The sequence below is a fragment of the Pyrus communis genome, chromosome 2 (genome assembly GCF_041283825.1).
Source record: "Pyrus communis isolate YQ-2024b chromosome 2, ASM4128382v1, whole genome shotgun sequence".
NCBI lineage: Eukaryota > Viridiplantae > Streptophyta > Magnoliopsida > Rosales > Rosaceae > Pyrus > Pyrus communis.
The window spans coordinates 25,518,251-25,530,434 of record NC_142566.1 but is presented as its reverse complement, the minus strand read 5'-3'; the positions used below and the strand labels follow the sequence as shown (position 1 = coordinate 25,530,434).

The 12,184-nt window shown below is 37.4% G+C and overlaps 1 protein-coding gene across 4 annotated transcripts; it reads left to right on the top strand.

Annotated features, from left to right (window-relative positions):
- The first annotated feature begins 8,694 nt into the window (after positions 1–8,694).
- On the top strand, positions 8,695–11,792 carry LOC137748227 (phosphatidylglycerophosphate phosphatase PTPMT2). Of its 4 annotated transcripts, none has more exons than XM_068488342.2 (7): positions 8,695–9,046; positions 9,198–9,423; positions 10,033–10,155; positions 10,522–10,615; positions 10,721–10,803; positions 10,919–11,008; positions 11,155–11,792. In XM_068488342.2, exons 2-7 carry the CDS (start codon positions 9,220–9,222, stop codon positions 11,419–11,421), a joined length of 861 nt encoding a protein of 286 aa, XP_068344443.2. In that variant the 5' UTR covers positions 8,695–9,046; positions 9,198–9,219; the 3' UTR covers positions 11,422–11,792. The 4 variants fall into 4 exon arrangements, with proteins under 4 accessions (XP_068344443.2, XP_068344442.2, XP_088545567.1 ...); XM_068488341.2 differs by having other exon boundaries at positions 10,426–10,615; XM_088689441.1 differs by having other exon boundaries at positions 8,716–8,887.
- Positions 11,793–12,184: the final 392 nt, after the last annotated feature.

The window sequence follows — 12,184 nt, the reverse complement described above, 5'->3', positions numbered from 1 at the left end:
TATTATCCAAGAATTAAACGGAGTATATCCCAAATATGAGATGGTTTAAATCATTTGCTTGTTTTGTGAAACGAATGGAGCTTCTCTTGACATTAATATGCACCGGTGCATATATATTGAATCCTTAACGCATCTAGCCTTCCGTTAAGTCTGTGTAACTTCTTACACACTATTGTAGGCATAACATGGAACATGCAGTGTGAAACCAAAAGGGATTCATAACATCGTTTACCAATCATAGAAAGAAACAGTTGATGTGCCTCACTCTAAGCGGAAGCCCTGCAAACTATATATATATATATATATATATATATATATAAATATCTTGGCCACAAGGATTTTACAACTTTTCTCTATTCATTTGTGATACCCAACAATATAAAAAAGGGTAATTTAAAAAATGGAGGAATCAAGACTGCATGTGAATATTAGGTAAGAAATCAAGATTATTTTGAGGAGGACGACGTCAATGGGCACTCTGTTTTCACGTCAAATTTCAAGAATGTTGAGAATCAGATGTTTAGGGCTTGTAGCTCACGTGTGGTTACAAGCATCTAGTTATGCACTCAGAAGTTTTGGATTCGAATCTTCCTTCAAAACATCACTTGTACAACAAAAATTAAAAAAAATTAAAAAAAAAAATCAAAAGATAGAACTTGGGTCTTTTGGGTTGGATCTTTTAGATGTGTTTTGAGATTAAAACCAACAATTAGGACTCTGAAATGATAGATTGAATCTTAGGGCCCAAAATTGTGAGAGTTTAGACTTTTTGTTACCCCAATATTTGGACTGGGCTTATGTAACATGGGTAGGCCTAATACATAACAAAACAGTAAATTGTAGCTATGATCTCTTGACTTTAACTCAATTAGAGTAATGATCCCTCAACTAAAAATCCATTACCATTGGTCCCTCAACTTTAATTCAATTGGAGAAATGGTCCTTTAACTTTATTCCAATTGTAGCAATTGTCCTTTCAACATAACTCATTTTGACAAAATTTTTGACGTAGTTGACAAAAATGATCATAATTACACACTTTGATGAGTTGAGGGACCCTTATTATATAAATGGTTATCCCAACATAACTTATTTTGACAAAATTTTGACGAAATTGATGAAAAGAACTATAGCTACACATTTTGATAAGTTGAGAGACCAATGGTAATAGATTTTTAGTTGATGAATCATTGCTTTAATTTGACTAAAGTTAAAGGACCATTACTACAATTTACTCCATAACAGAATAATCTGGTATTAGTTTCTTTCACTAATTAATGAAGTGTTGACCAGCAATTACCATGGAGTTGCTCAACGGTTATAGAAGAATTTCAAGATCGTATTTTCGATTCTTGACGTTAATGAATCATAATGATGACTAGAAAAAGATTAAAATGCCTTTAAGAATTCTCAAGTTTCCCGAAAAAATGAATTGTCACCTACTGGTTTTTTTAATTAAAAAAAAGAGAAGAAAAAAGACTAATAAAATCTTGATCGGCAGCCAGTCCAAATTGCAATCAACTAGTCACTCAATCAGTAGTTTTGAAGATAGGGAACAGATGGGAACTGCTGCCACTTTAAAATATTCATCTTACAAATAAATCCAAAAGGGTGACGTTGGATCGGGGCACGTCAAAACCCAGAAAGAAACACTCCAATCCAACAACTACACACACATACATATTTGTCACTTTCATCCACAACAAAATCAAACCATATGCTGCCCTTTTTCACACCACTCACGGGCATACTCTCCCGAGCAGGAGTGACACTGACGAGCATTCTATTGTGCCGGTATTTCAAATTTCTCACATAATAGCACAATATCAAAGTAGTAGTGACATGGACGAGAATCTCATTGTGTTGGTATTTTAAAACTTCTCACATGAAAATACAATATCAAAGCAAGAATGACATTGATGGGAATCCTATTGTACCAGTATTTCAAATTTTCTTACATGAAAGCACAATATCGAAGCAGGAGTGATAATTACAAGAATCTCATTGTGCCGGTATTTCAAATTTTCTCACATGACAACACAATATCAAAGCAGAAGTGACATTGATAGAAATCCTATTGTGCAGGTATTTCAAATGCTCTCACATGATAGCACAATATCGAATCAAGAGTGACATTGATGAGAATCCCATTGTGCCGGTATTTCAAATGTTCTCACATGACAACACAATATCAAAGCAGGACTGACACTGACGGAGATTCTCATTGTGCCAGTATTTCAAATTTTCTCACATGACAGCACAATATCGATTTGAGATGCTAACACAAGGATATACCAAATGTGAACAAGTCTAACTCCTTCACATGTGAACGAAGAGTTAATGTGACGCCTACCATTGCATCTGAAAACTATGGCTTTGTGAATGCTAATCTATAGTCGGACGTTTGTAACGAAGTTAATGCGACACCTACCATTGCATCTAAAAACTATGGCTTTGTGAGTGCTGATTTATAGCTGGACGTCTAGTAGAAGATTAAGACTACACTTTCTTTTACCTCTGGAGACAAAATATGTTGATCCCTTCTAAGAGATAGGGCCAACTACTCTGGTATTAAAGATATGCAACCCTACCAAGCTTAGCTACCCTTCATGCATGGTTGAAGAGGACTAGGATTCTCTCCCCTCTTTTTTTATCTCCTTGCATTGCCTCCTCTCACACTCTCTATTTTGTCTTTCTTTTTTTTTTTTTTATATAAAAAAATTAATATAAGATGTTGATGTGGTTTAACTATGACCGTTCAAATGGGAAGGAAGGGAAGGGAAGGGGAGGGAAAAAAAAAGAGGAGATAATCCTTCTCCGGGTGAAGCTTCCTATTTGCCGTCTTTGTTCTATTGCCCACTTTGGAAGTGCATACCTACCTGGAAATTATCTCATTTTGAAATTTAAAACGTTCAGTTAAGAAAACTAATACGAGACCAAATGTAATTATTGGGATAAAGCTTACGATTTAGGGAGTTTTAACCAAACACTTTCGGTACTGTTCACTTTAACGAAAAATTACATTTTTACTCTAAAAAGTCAATCCTGGTACTATTCACTTACAACACCTTTTTGACATTTTTGTTAAAACTCAAAGTTTTTAAGCTATTTTCATTAGTTTTCCTTTGATACACTCAGTGGCGGATCCAGGATTTTAGACTCGGGGGGTCCCAATAATAAAGATAAAAAAAATTATAGTAAAAAATGTCTTCTCCACAGAACTATTGATCTCCCATTTTGTTGTGGAGTAGACCCTCAAGGCTATTCATAGCGAAAAATGTCCTCTCCATTGTTGCTTGCACATCCATGACGGCAACAAGCCTCTCCATTGCACCCAATGACAGATGCATGATTTTAAGATTGGGTGGTCTCAATATAAAAGTTCAAAAAAATATTAGACGAAAATATAAATTACAAAAAAATGACGAAGTTTCATACTCGAAAATGTGTCATTATAGATTTATTGCAAACTACAACGAAAATATCCAGAATATAATTGAAATTATCTAAAATTGGAATTGAACTACTTAGTTTGTGAATACAGGGAAAGAGACTGGGGTTGTGCAAGTGGGTGGGGAGGTGACTGAAGAATGGGATTAGCCAATTAGGAGTTAGAAATGGAATTGGAAAAGTTTTGACTCTGTTTGAAAGTTGAACCATTTTGTTTAATAAAAAATTGTAAAAACTATATATTAAAGAACGTTGTATCGACACACTGTTTTACTTAGAAGGTTTTTTCAAACCATACATCAAACGCACCGTTTTCCCAAGTCATTTGAATAAAAAGTAGTATTCTTTCTTCTTTCTGGTTTGCAGAATACCAGAACACTCTGCAGCTCCGCTCATCTTCTCCTCCACCATATATGCCCAGACTTGGGTGATCCTTGGAGGTCCTCACAAAAATTTATCTTGGCTTCCGGTGGTGCTAGGACCACCCAGGCCCCTTAACAAATCCGTCCATCTGCACTTGCCCAAATTGTTGGAGGGTCCTGAAGGTCGATCACAAGTGTTTCTTCAGGCTTTCGTAGGGTCCCCGGATCTCCCGAGTCCTTATATGGATCCGCCATTGGACACACCCCGACCCAAAATATCTACTAGGACTCCAAATCGAGCTGTGTTGGCCGACACCTGGAAGGTGACAAAGCCATAAAGTGTAGTGATGTGGAAAATGTGAGTAAATTTAAACCTAAAAGTACCTAAGTATAAAAATGTTCTTTGAGCGAGAATGAACCCATTTCACACATGATGTCAGAGCATAAGTACAATACAGTAAGATATGGTGAGAATTATACCATCGAAGGTAATTGTTTACACCAAGATTTGCCAAGAATCCTCGCCTTAAAACAAGTATAGTTTCCAAAATATACATACTACGTATAGTATGAAAATACCTACCGTAGCCTGCAAAATCACAAGATTGCCATATGTCGCAATATTGCTTAAATGAACATATAACAACCAATAACACATAATATCGCATAAGAAAACATATCATATTAGGTGCTCATTGACACATTCTGACACGCGAGTTCATGCAGAGGTATTTTGACATGAACTGGATTGGGTGTAATAATAATATACGCTATAGTGCTACAATCATGTAAATACTGGCGCTATTCGCGGTCACATATGAGTTGGAGTTGCCTATTACAACTTGTACGACAAGACCGATACTTACTTAGATCCAAGGTAAGCGTGCAGTGTGGATGTGAACATACATGTGAAAAACTGGCCTTGGCCCTAGGTGAGCACTAACACCGGTGCAAAAAACGATGAACAAATAACATAATTATAATCATGCCACAACCATTCAACAATTCTAGTCAATATCATACTATTCATGACCATAAATATAATTAAGACGTCCCCTTATAGTAAGCTTACATGTGTATCCTGTATGATTGTCTCATCATTTCCCAACAATAAGGCATTTCTTATAAACGTAAGTTTAATCATGGTAATCACGTAAAGAATTTATTTATATATCAAAGAAAAGACCCACTTACAAATCATGTCGCCAAGTCGAACCCGTCTCGTAGCATTGAGAGTCCTTACGATCCGTTTCTCCTAAAAACGAAACAATTTAGGTAAATATAATGTGCTAATAAAATTACGCGTTTTCGTACAAAATACGGCTAATAAAGGAACTATCTTACAACGGTCGAATTTCAGAAAACGGACGGTGAATTTGGAATCAGCACATTGAAATACGCTAAGGAGGGTCCACAACCCTATACAAGTCAATTTGGGACATCCGCCCATGGATTTTCGATCCATAACTTCCCAAAGTCCACACTATGCTTCTAGAACAACATAGTAAAACTTCTTTACGATCCAACCGTCGGATCGCCGCCAATCGCAAATTCAAGTGGTAGTCAAAGTTAGATTTTACAAACTTTAGAAATTCAATTCGAGAAGATCCGTACATCAGATTCCCGATCCGTAAGTTTCTAATGTCCAAAAATATTACGTACTATCATGTATTAAAGTTTGGTGACAATTCAACAGTCGGGTCATCCATTCATATAATAAACAAGTAGCGGCCAACTAGGCGGTCCACTACGAAACTGTATTCAAACATCAGGATTTCACTAAATGGATGTTAATTATGAAATCGGGGCATCAAATTATCCCATGATGGTTAGGTGGGGCCTCGGCCCACGTGGTAGTCGGCCGCCTCGACTCGCCTTAAAATTCAACTATTTTCAAAATTTACCAAATTTCACAGAAATGTAGATCTCGATGAGTGAAGCAAGTTTCATACCTATTGCCAAGCCCAATTTGGCCAGTAAAATTCCCAATTTCCCCGAATTCGCCTGAAACCCTAGAAATTAGTGGCTTCGATCCATCACCTTTGGTGTTCCGCCGCCCTTATAGTTGCTTGGGCTTTGTTACCTGCCTCGCGAAAAGTAGTTTGATGGTGGTGGTAGACTGCACTACCTTAAAAAATGGCAGAATTTAGCCATACACCCCAAGAACTCGCCGATGAGTTCATCACGAATTCAAGGCCAATGTAACTCGATTTTTGATGAAATTGGAAGAGGAAGGGTGCTAGGTCAAATCCAGGTGGTGTGTGGCTTCTAATCGCCGGAGAAATCGCCTGAAAATGCGTCAGAAACCATGGCTACAACCGGGTCGGGCAGCGGGTCAAGGGATAACCCAATTTGGTTGGTTGTTCCCTTCCCCGCTTCTCCCCCCCCCCCCCCCCCGCGCGCCCCCGCCCGGTCGCCCCCCCCCCCGGATTTGGCCAACCTCTTTTTTTTTTTTTTTTTTTTTTCTTCTTCTTCTTTCCTCCTGTTCTCTCTTCTTCCGATGGGCCTCCCACTTCCTCATTTATTTCTGATTGGGCAGCCCCCAAGCCCTCATTTTTTTTCACGGTTAACAAAAACTTTAAGAGTGAAATATTGCTTCTTTTTCAATTTGAATTACAAGCGTTGACTATAAGATTATTTGAAATGCAACTCATAGTCAATTTGGCAAATCGACGTCTAAATACATGTTACACTCATTACTCGTAGGATATTAAATCAAAATAAAAAAAGCTTAATTGACTTCGAGATTAACTTCAGCAAATAAAGAAAAACATATTACTAATTCCTTAACAATTTTCTTGGTCATGCATCAAATTAATTATTATTCCTATGGTCATGCATCTAATTAATTATTAGGATAAATCTCAGTTTACTACTCTCAAGTTTCATGGTTTTTAATATTTGGTACATGAAATTATTTTTTTCGTTCCAGAGTCATACCTAAAATGTTAATTTTGGGACAGTCTCATACATTCGTTAGTCTGGCTGTTAAGTCTCCCATTAACTGATGACATGAAGCCAATATGGACAATGACTGAGCACCACGTGCCATTAAGAGGTCCACGTGGAAATTAAAAATTCAATAAAAAAAAATTTGGTCGTCTTTTACCTCCCCCGACCTTCCTTTTCTCCCTTATCCCTCCATTCTCTCCTCTGCATCAACCCACCAAACCCTCATCTCATCTCCTCTTTGACTCATCATACATCCACCATTCCCCCTCCATCTTCGACTTCACCCATCCACCCACATAACCCTCATATTTTCTTCAATGACCTTCATAAGGTCGAACCTCCGACCTCTATCTACCTAATTTGAAAGCGATGGAAAGCCACGGGGTGCTAACCAAAATTACAACCCCTTTGCCGCCGATGTTCTGGATCGTGGAGCTTCTCCGATTGCAACTGGTTTCAGTGTTGCCTTCGAGTCAAACCATGACGTCAGTGCTTCGTCAACGATCTCTTTGACTACCGCAGCTTGGAGCAGTAACCTAAGATAGGCTGTGTCGTCAATCAGATTTGGAATGAGGGTTTGGTGGCTTCGTGCATATGAGAGAAATGAAGGATAAGAAGGGAGAGAGCGAGGTACAGACGGACGGAGGAGATATCGACGTCGTTGCCGGTGCAAAAGTGCCAAAGCTTTGATCTTGTCTTAGATCTGGCGGCAAATGGCTAAATATGGAAGGGGAATGATGGATTTGCAAGGAGTGAGAGGAGGATTGGGTAGGTGCAGAGAACAGAAGGAAGAGAGGGAGGGCCGAGGGATGGGATGGGTAGGAGATGAATTTTTTTTTTAAATTATTTATAATAATAATAATTATAATAATTATAATAATTTTTTTAATCCACGTGGCGCCCAATCATTGTCCATGTGGGCTCTACGTCACCAGTTAACGGTTAATTTAACAGCAACCTTAACGGAGGTACGAAAGTGTTCCAAAATTATGACTTTAGGTACCACTCTGGGATGAAAAAAAAACGTAATGTATCAAATGTTGAAAATCAAGAAACTTCAGGATAGTAAATTGAAATTAATCCTAATTATTATTCCTACCAAATGGGCTTTAAATTAACCTTTCTTTGCCTTTACTTTGTTTATTCTATAAAAAGGAGCCATTTGTGATTTTGTTACTACATTCCATCTTTTTGTGACAAAAGACTCATAGAGGTTTTTTAGTTTTCTTTAGCCATCATGTGATTCACCAGTATCAAGAATCGCCCCATTATGTGTCGTGCAAATACGAATTTGAAATTCATCCTTTACAATTGGGTCTCCGTGGTGTTTAACTTATAACCAATGTTTGAAATATCCTAGATATGCTCGATATTTTCACGGAAATATCCAAAAATTTAGGAACGATATGGAAAGAGGGATATTTCTGGAAATCAGTCAATTTCCTCAATGTATTTTTTATATTTTCAGGAAAATCTAGTGTTTGCATACAATTTGCAAAAAGTTTGCAGGAAATATTCATGAGCCTATGCATTCTTTGTTTTTAATTTCTTTCTTTATGATATTAGTTTACCTCAATAAAATTTATGTTGTTTTCATGACGAAAATTTCAATTAAGTTATGTATAATTTATTCCTCCTAGTGAAATGCTTTATTTATTTATTACTTGTCATTATAAGGAAGTTTTTCTTTTAACATATCACATACTTATTGTTTACACAATTATTAATTCTTAATTCTTAATTCATACGTGTGTTGTGACTTTATATGACTTCCCTAAACAATAATTGTAAATTTTCATGTTTTTGAGCAAATTTTCATTATTTCTATCGAAGACAATCGATATACCTATTGTTATTTCCACAAATTTTTACCGATCAATATTTCCACCGATACCAATATTTTAAACACCGTTTACAACTTTTAAGACTTGTCCTTTTTTGGATTACCCACGGGTCACCGTCAGACACGAAACCTCGAGAGCATTCAACGTAATAAACTCAAACTCCAGCCCCCAATTATCACCACCACCACCCTCCATTCCCAGATTTTGACTATATAAAGATTTCCAATTTCAGTTACCAGAAATTATTCGCACGCTAAATCCGATTGCTTGGCATCTAAGGTAACAGTGCACACTCCCTCTCTCTCTAACTCCCCAAATTTAGAAACCCACCTCTCTATTTCCCCTAATTTTCGTTTTCCCACCCCCACAAAACCCTAATTTCCCTTCCGGATCGGCCCCAATTTGCCAATTTTTTGCAATTCCGCTCCTTGATCCCAAGTATGTAAATTTCTTTTTCGTCTTTGTTTTTTTCGTCGGTAGTTTATGTCCCAATTTGCGAAATTAGGGATTCGGAAATTTGAAATCCGGAATCTTTTGGGGATTTTATTATCTTTTGTGTTTTCTCATTAAATTCGGATCTGGTGGTTAGGGTTATTTGTTGTCTGTGCGGAATGAAGATCGAGGAGTTGGAGGCGGAGGGGGATTGCGGCGTTCGGAACGACGCCGTTTCCGGGCGGCAGGTAGTTAGGGTTGACGAGGCTAAGAAAGCGCTTGTTGGAGCCGGGGCGCGGATCCTTTTTTACCCGACCCTGTTGTATAATGTGCTTCGGAACAAGATGGAGGCTGAGTTCAGATGGTGGGACGAAGTTGACAAGGTTTTTCTCTTTCGAATTTTGTCAATTTATTAGTTTTTCTGATTGGGTTAGTTAATCCTCTGTTTGTTGACTTTGGAAAGCGTAGAACATTTTAACTATTTTAAATTTTTTTTTTTCGGATTTTATATTTTATTTTTGTTATGTAGCTACGATTTGTTTGGTTTCTGGGAAAATTGGTTTCGAGAGAAGAAACTAGTTTTTGGGATTTATCAATTTTGTAAGAATTTTGTCTTGTGATTCCAATCGAAGATATGTGGCTTCATATAGGGATTAATTTCCTACAGTCAGTTTTCTCACTTTCTTGGCAATCAATTGGAATTTGGATGATGGATAAATATTAAGAAATTGAAAATTTCATGTTTTCAGGACTCTAGACAAAAATGGGTTTTTTTTTTTTTTTTTTTTTGGAAACTAAATGGGTACTTGTTGCTAATACATATTTGAACATCTGGTTAAATTTCTAATATTGTATTATTATGGAATAGGCGGAGTATATCATATGTATGAATATCATCTAGGTTTTGTTGTGAGAGATGTACTTGTTTGGGTAGAATGTATTTCTTTGCTCATGTTGTGGTGTTTAATGGATACGTGGTGTTGTTCTTTCAGTTTGTTCTGCTCGGTGCGGTTCCATTTCCCAAAGATGTTCCCCAGTTGAAGCGGCTGGGTGTTGGTGGTGTGATCACTCTCAATGAACCTTATGAAACTTTGGTTTCAACATCCTTGTATCGTGTGCGTGACTGCTCTGCACCATATGGCTGTGAATTGCTGCTAGCAAGTTAGATATGCATATATATATTCTTGGCTTTTGTTTTTGGATAATATGAAGTAACAAAGTCATTATTTCAAGTTTTTTTTCCTCCAACAGAAATATGGTTTTAAAATATCTAAAAATGGGCAAGTTTGAATTCACTGTTATGTGTTTTAAATTTTTAATATATGAGAAGAGGAACCTAAAGATTAAGATTTGAAATTAGAATGATTGTTTCTATTTGTTTTCAGAAGTTTTATTACCCTCCCAATAAGACGAGTGAAATCCATTTAAATCTTGTCTATTTGGATCCTACTTATTCGTTTAAGATGTTTGAGGGTTTTCAGGCCCATGGAATTGACCATCTAGTAATTCCCACGCGAGATTATCTTTTTGCCCCTTCATTTGTTGATATCAACAGAGCTGTAGAATTCATTCACAGTAAGTGATCCTTTTCTACTTCAAGATTTTGCTAGTTTGTAATTTATTAGCTTTCATTGGTAGAGTTGTTAGCTTAATTATGTAACCTTGGTTTCCCGAACACAGAGAATGCATCATGTGGTGAAATTACTTACGTGCACTGTAAAGCTGGTCGGGGAAGGAGCACAACTATTGTGCTTTGCTATTTGGTAACTATCTCCTGCTTTCAAAAGTTAGCTGGTTGCGTTAAGTGAAGAGTTACTGATGATGACCGCTTTTCAACCTTTAGGACATCATAGGATTGAATTGATTTACTTTCTGTAGGTGAAATACAAGAACATGACACCATGTGCAGCCCTGGACTATGTTCGGTCTAGAAGACCTCGTGTGCTGCTAGCCCCCTCACAATGGAAGGTATGTATTGTAGTTCTCTCTTATATTTTTGCATTTTGTTATTACCTGCAATCTTCTATCATTTAAAACGTTTGATCGTTGCCGACTGATTTTATTATTTCCCATTCCCATAACCTCAATCACCATTTTTTGCTGTTTCTTGGCAGGCTGTTCAAGAATACAGCAGATGTGGACCAACTACCACACCATGTTCTCCCTCCGGAGATGCAGTTTTAATTACCAAAGCTGATCTTGAAGGGTACCATGGAACTTACGACGACACTGCTCGTAAGCAGTTGGCAATTGTTTCTAAAATGGTGAAAGCCAGCCCCATGATAGCTAGATTATCGTTCCTTTTTGCATCCTTGAAAGTCTCCGGAAATTGTGGACCAGTCACGAGGCAGTTGCCTGTGCCGGAACCACGTGCTTGCTGAGCTCTCCCACATATCATGCAAGTGTCAAGCGTTGTTTGCTTGTAGAGAAGAGCACGAATACATAGAAGTTTTATGAAGCGCTGGTGTTTCAGGTTGCATCATGTTTACGAGAGGGAGAAAGGTAAATGAAGAAATCAAAGAAAAACCAAAAAAAAGGTTTCGGCAGCTTTCTTCAAGGTTGTGTATACTGTATAGCACTATGGCAATGGCTGAGGAATGTATTGGAGCTTCTACATGTACATTACAGCGCATCAATTTTTCTTCCTTTTTTATTGTCATTTTTTTCTGTGTTAGTGTTCCTAGTTTGTACCCATGGCACACTATGTACTGCTGCTGCACTGCATTTAAAGGACCAATATTTTGCTTTTTAACCTTTGTTGTTGTGTGTAGATTATATTTTTATTTGCTTTAGCTGCTTATGTCAACCGTGTAAGAGGCTGCAAATTTTTAGAAGGTTTCTTTCTTTCTGTTATACGTCAGCTGATGTCTATGTTCTGAATGGCGGCAGGTCTTTAAGAGGGTGAGGTGCCATAAACTATGTTATGGAGACGAACTTTTGTCCGACCGGCTGTATATGGAGAATGACTTACATACGGAGAATGACTTCAACAAAACAGGTTCACTATTACTATGGCGTTTTGTTTAAAAATAAAACAATCACGTGTATGTGGGACCAAATACAGGCGACGTGTTAGTAAGGCTGCATGCCACGTGGTATGGGCGGAAGCTAGAATTTGCCATGGATGGGTTACAAAAGTTATCT

Bases quoted from the DNA above. Each gene is read 5' to 3' on its own strand.
- LOC137748227 (XM_068488341.2), top strand. From the start codon at position 9,220: ATGAAGATCGAGGAGTTGGAGGCGGAGGGGGATTGCGGCGTTCGGAAC. The intron at 9,424-10,032 runs GTTTTTCTCTTT...TTGTTCTTTCAG, and splicing joins GGTGGGACGAAGTTGACAAG to TTTGTTCTGCTCGGTGCGGT. The intron at 10,156-10,425 runs GTGCGTGACTGC...ATTTGTTTTCAG, and splicing joins TTTCAACATCCTTGTATCGT to AAGTTTTATTACCCTCCCAA.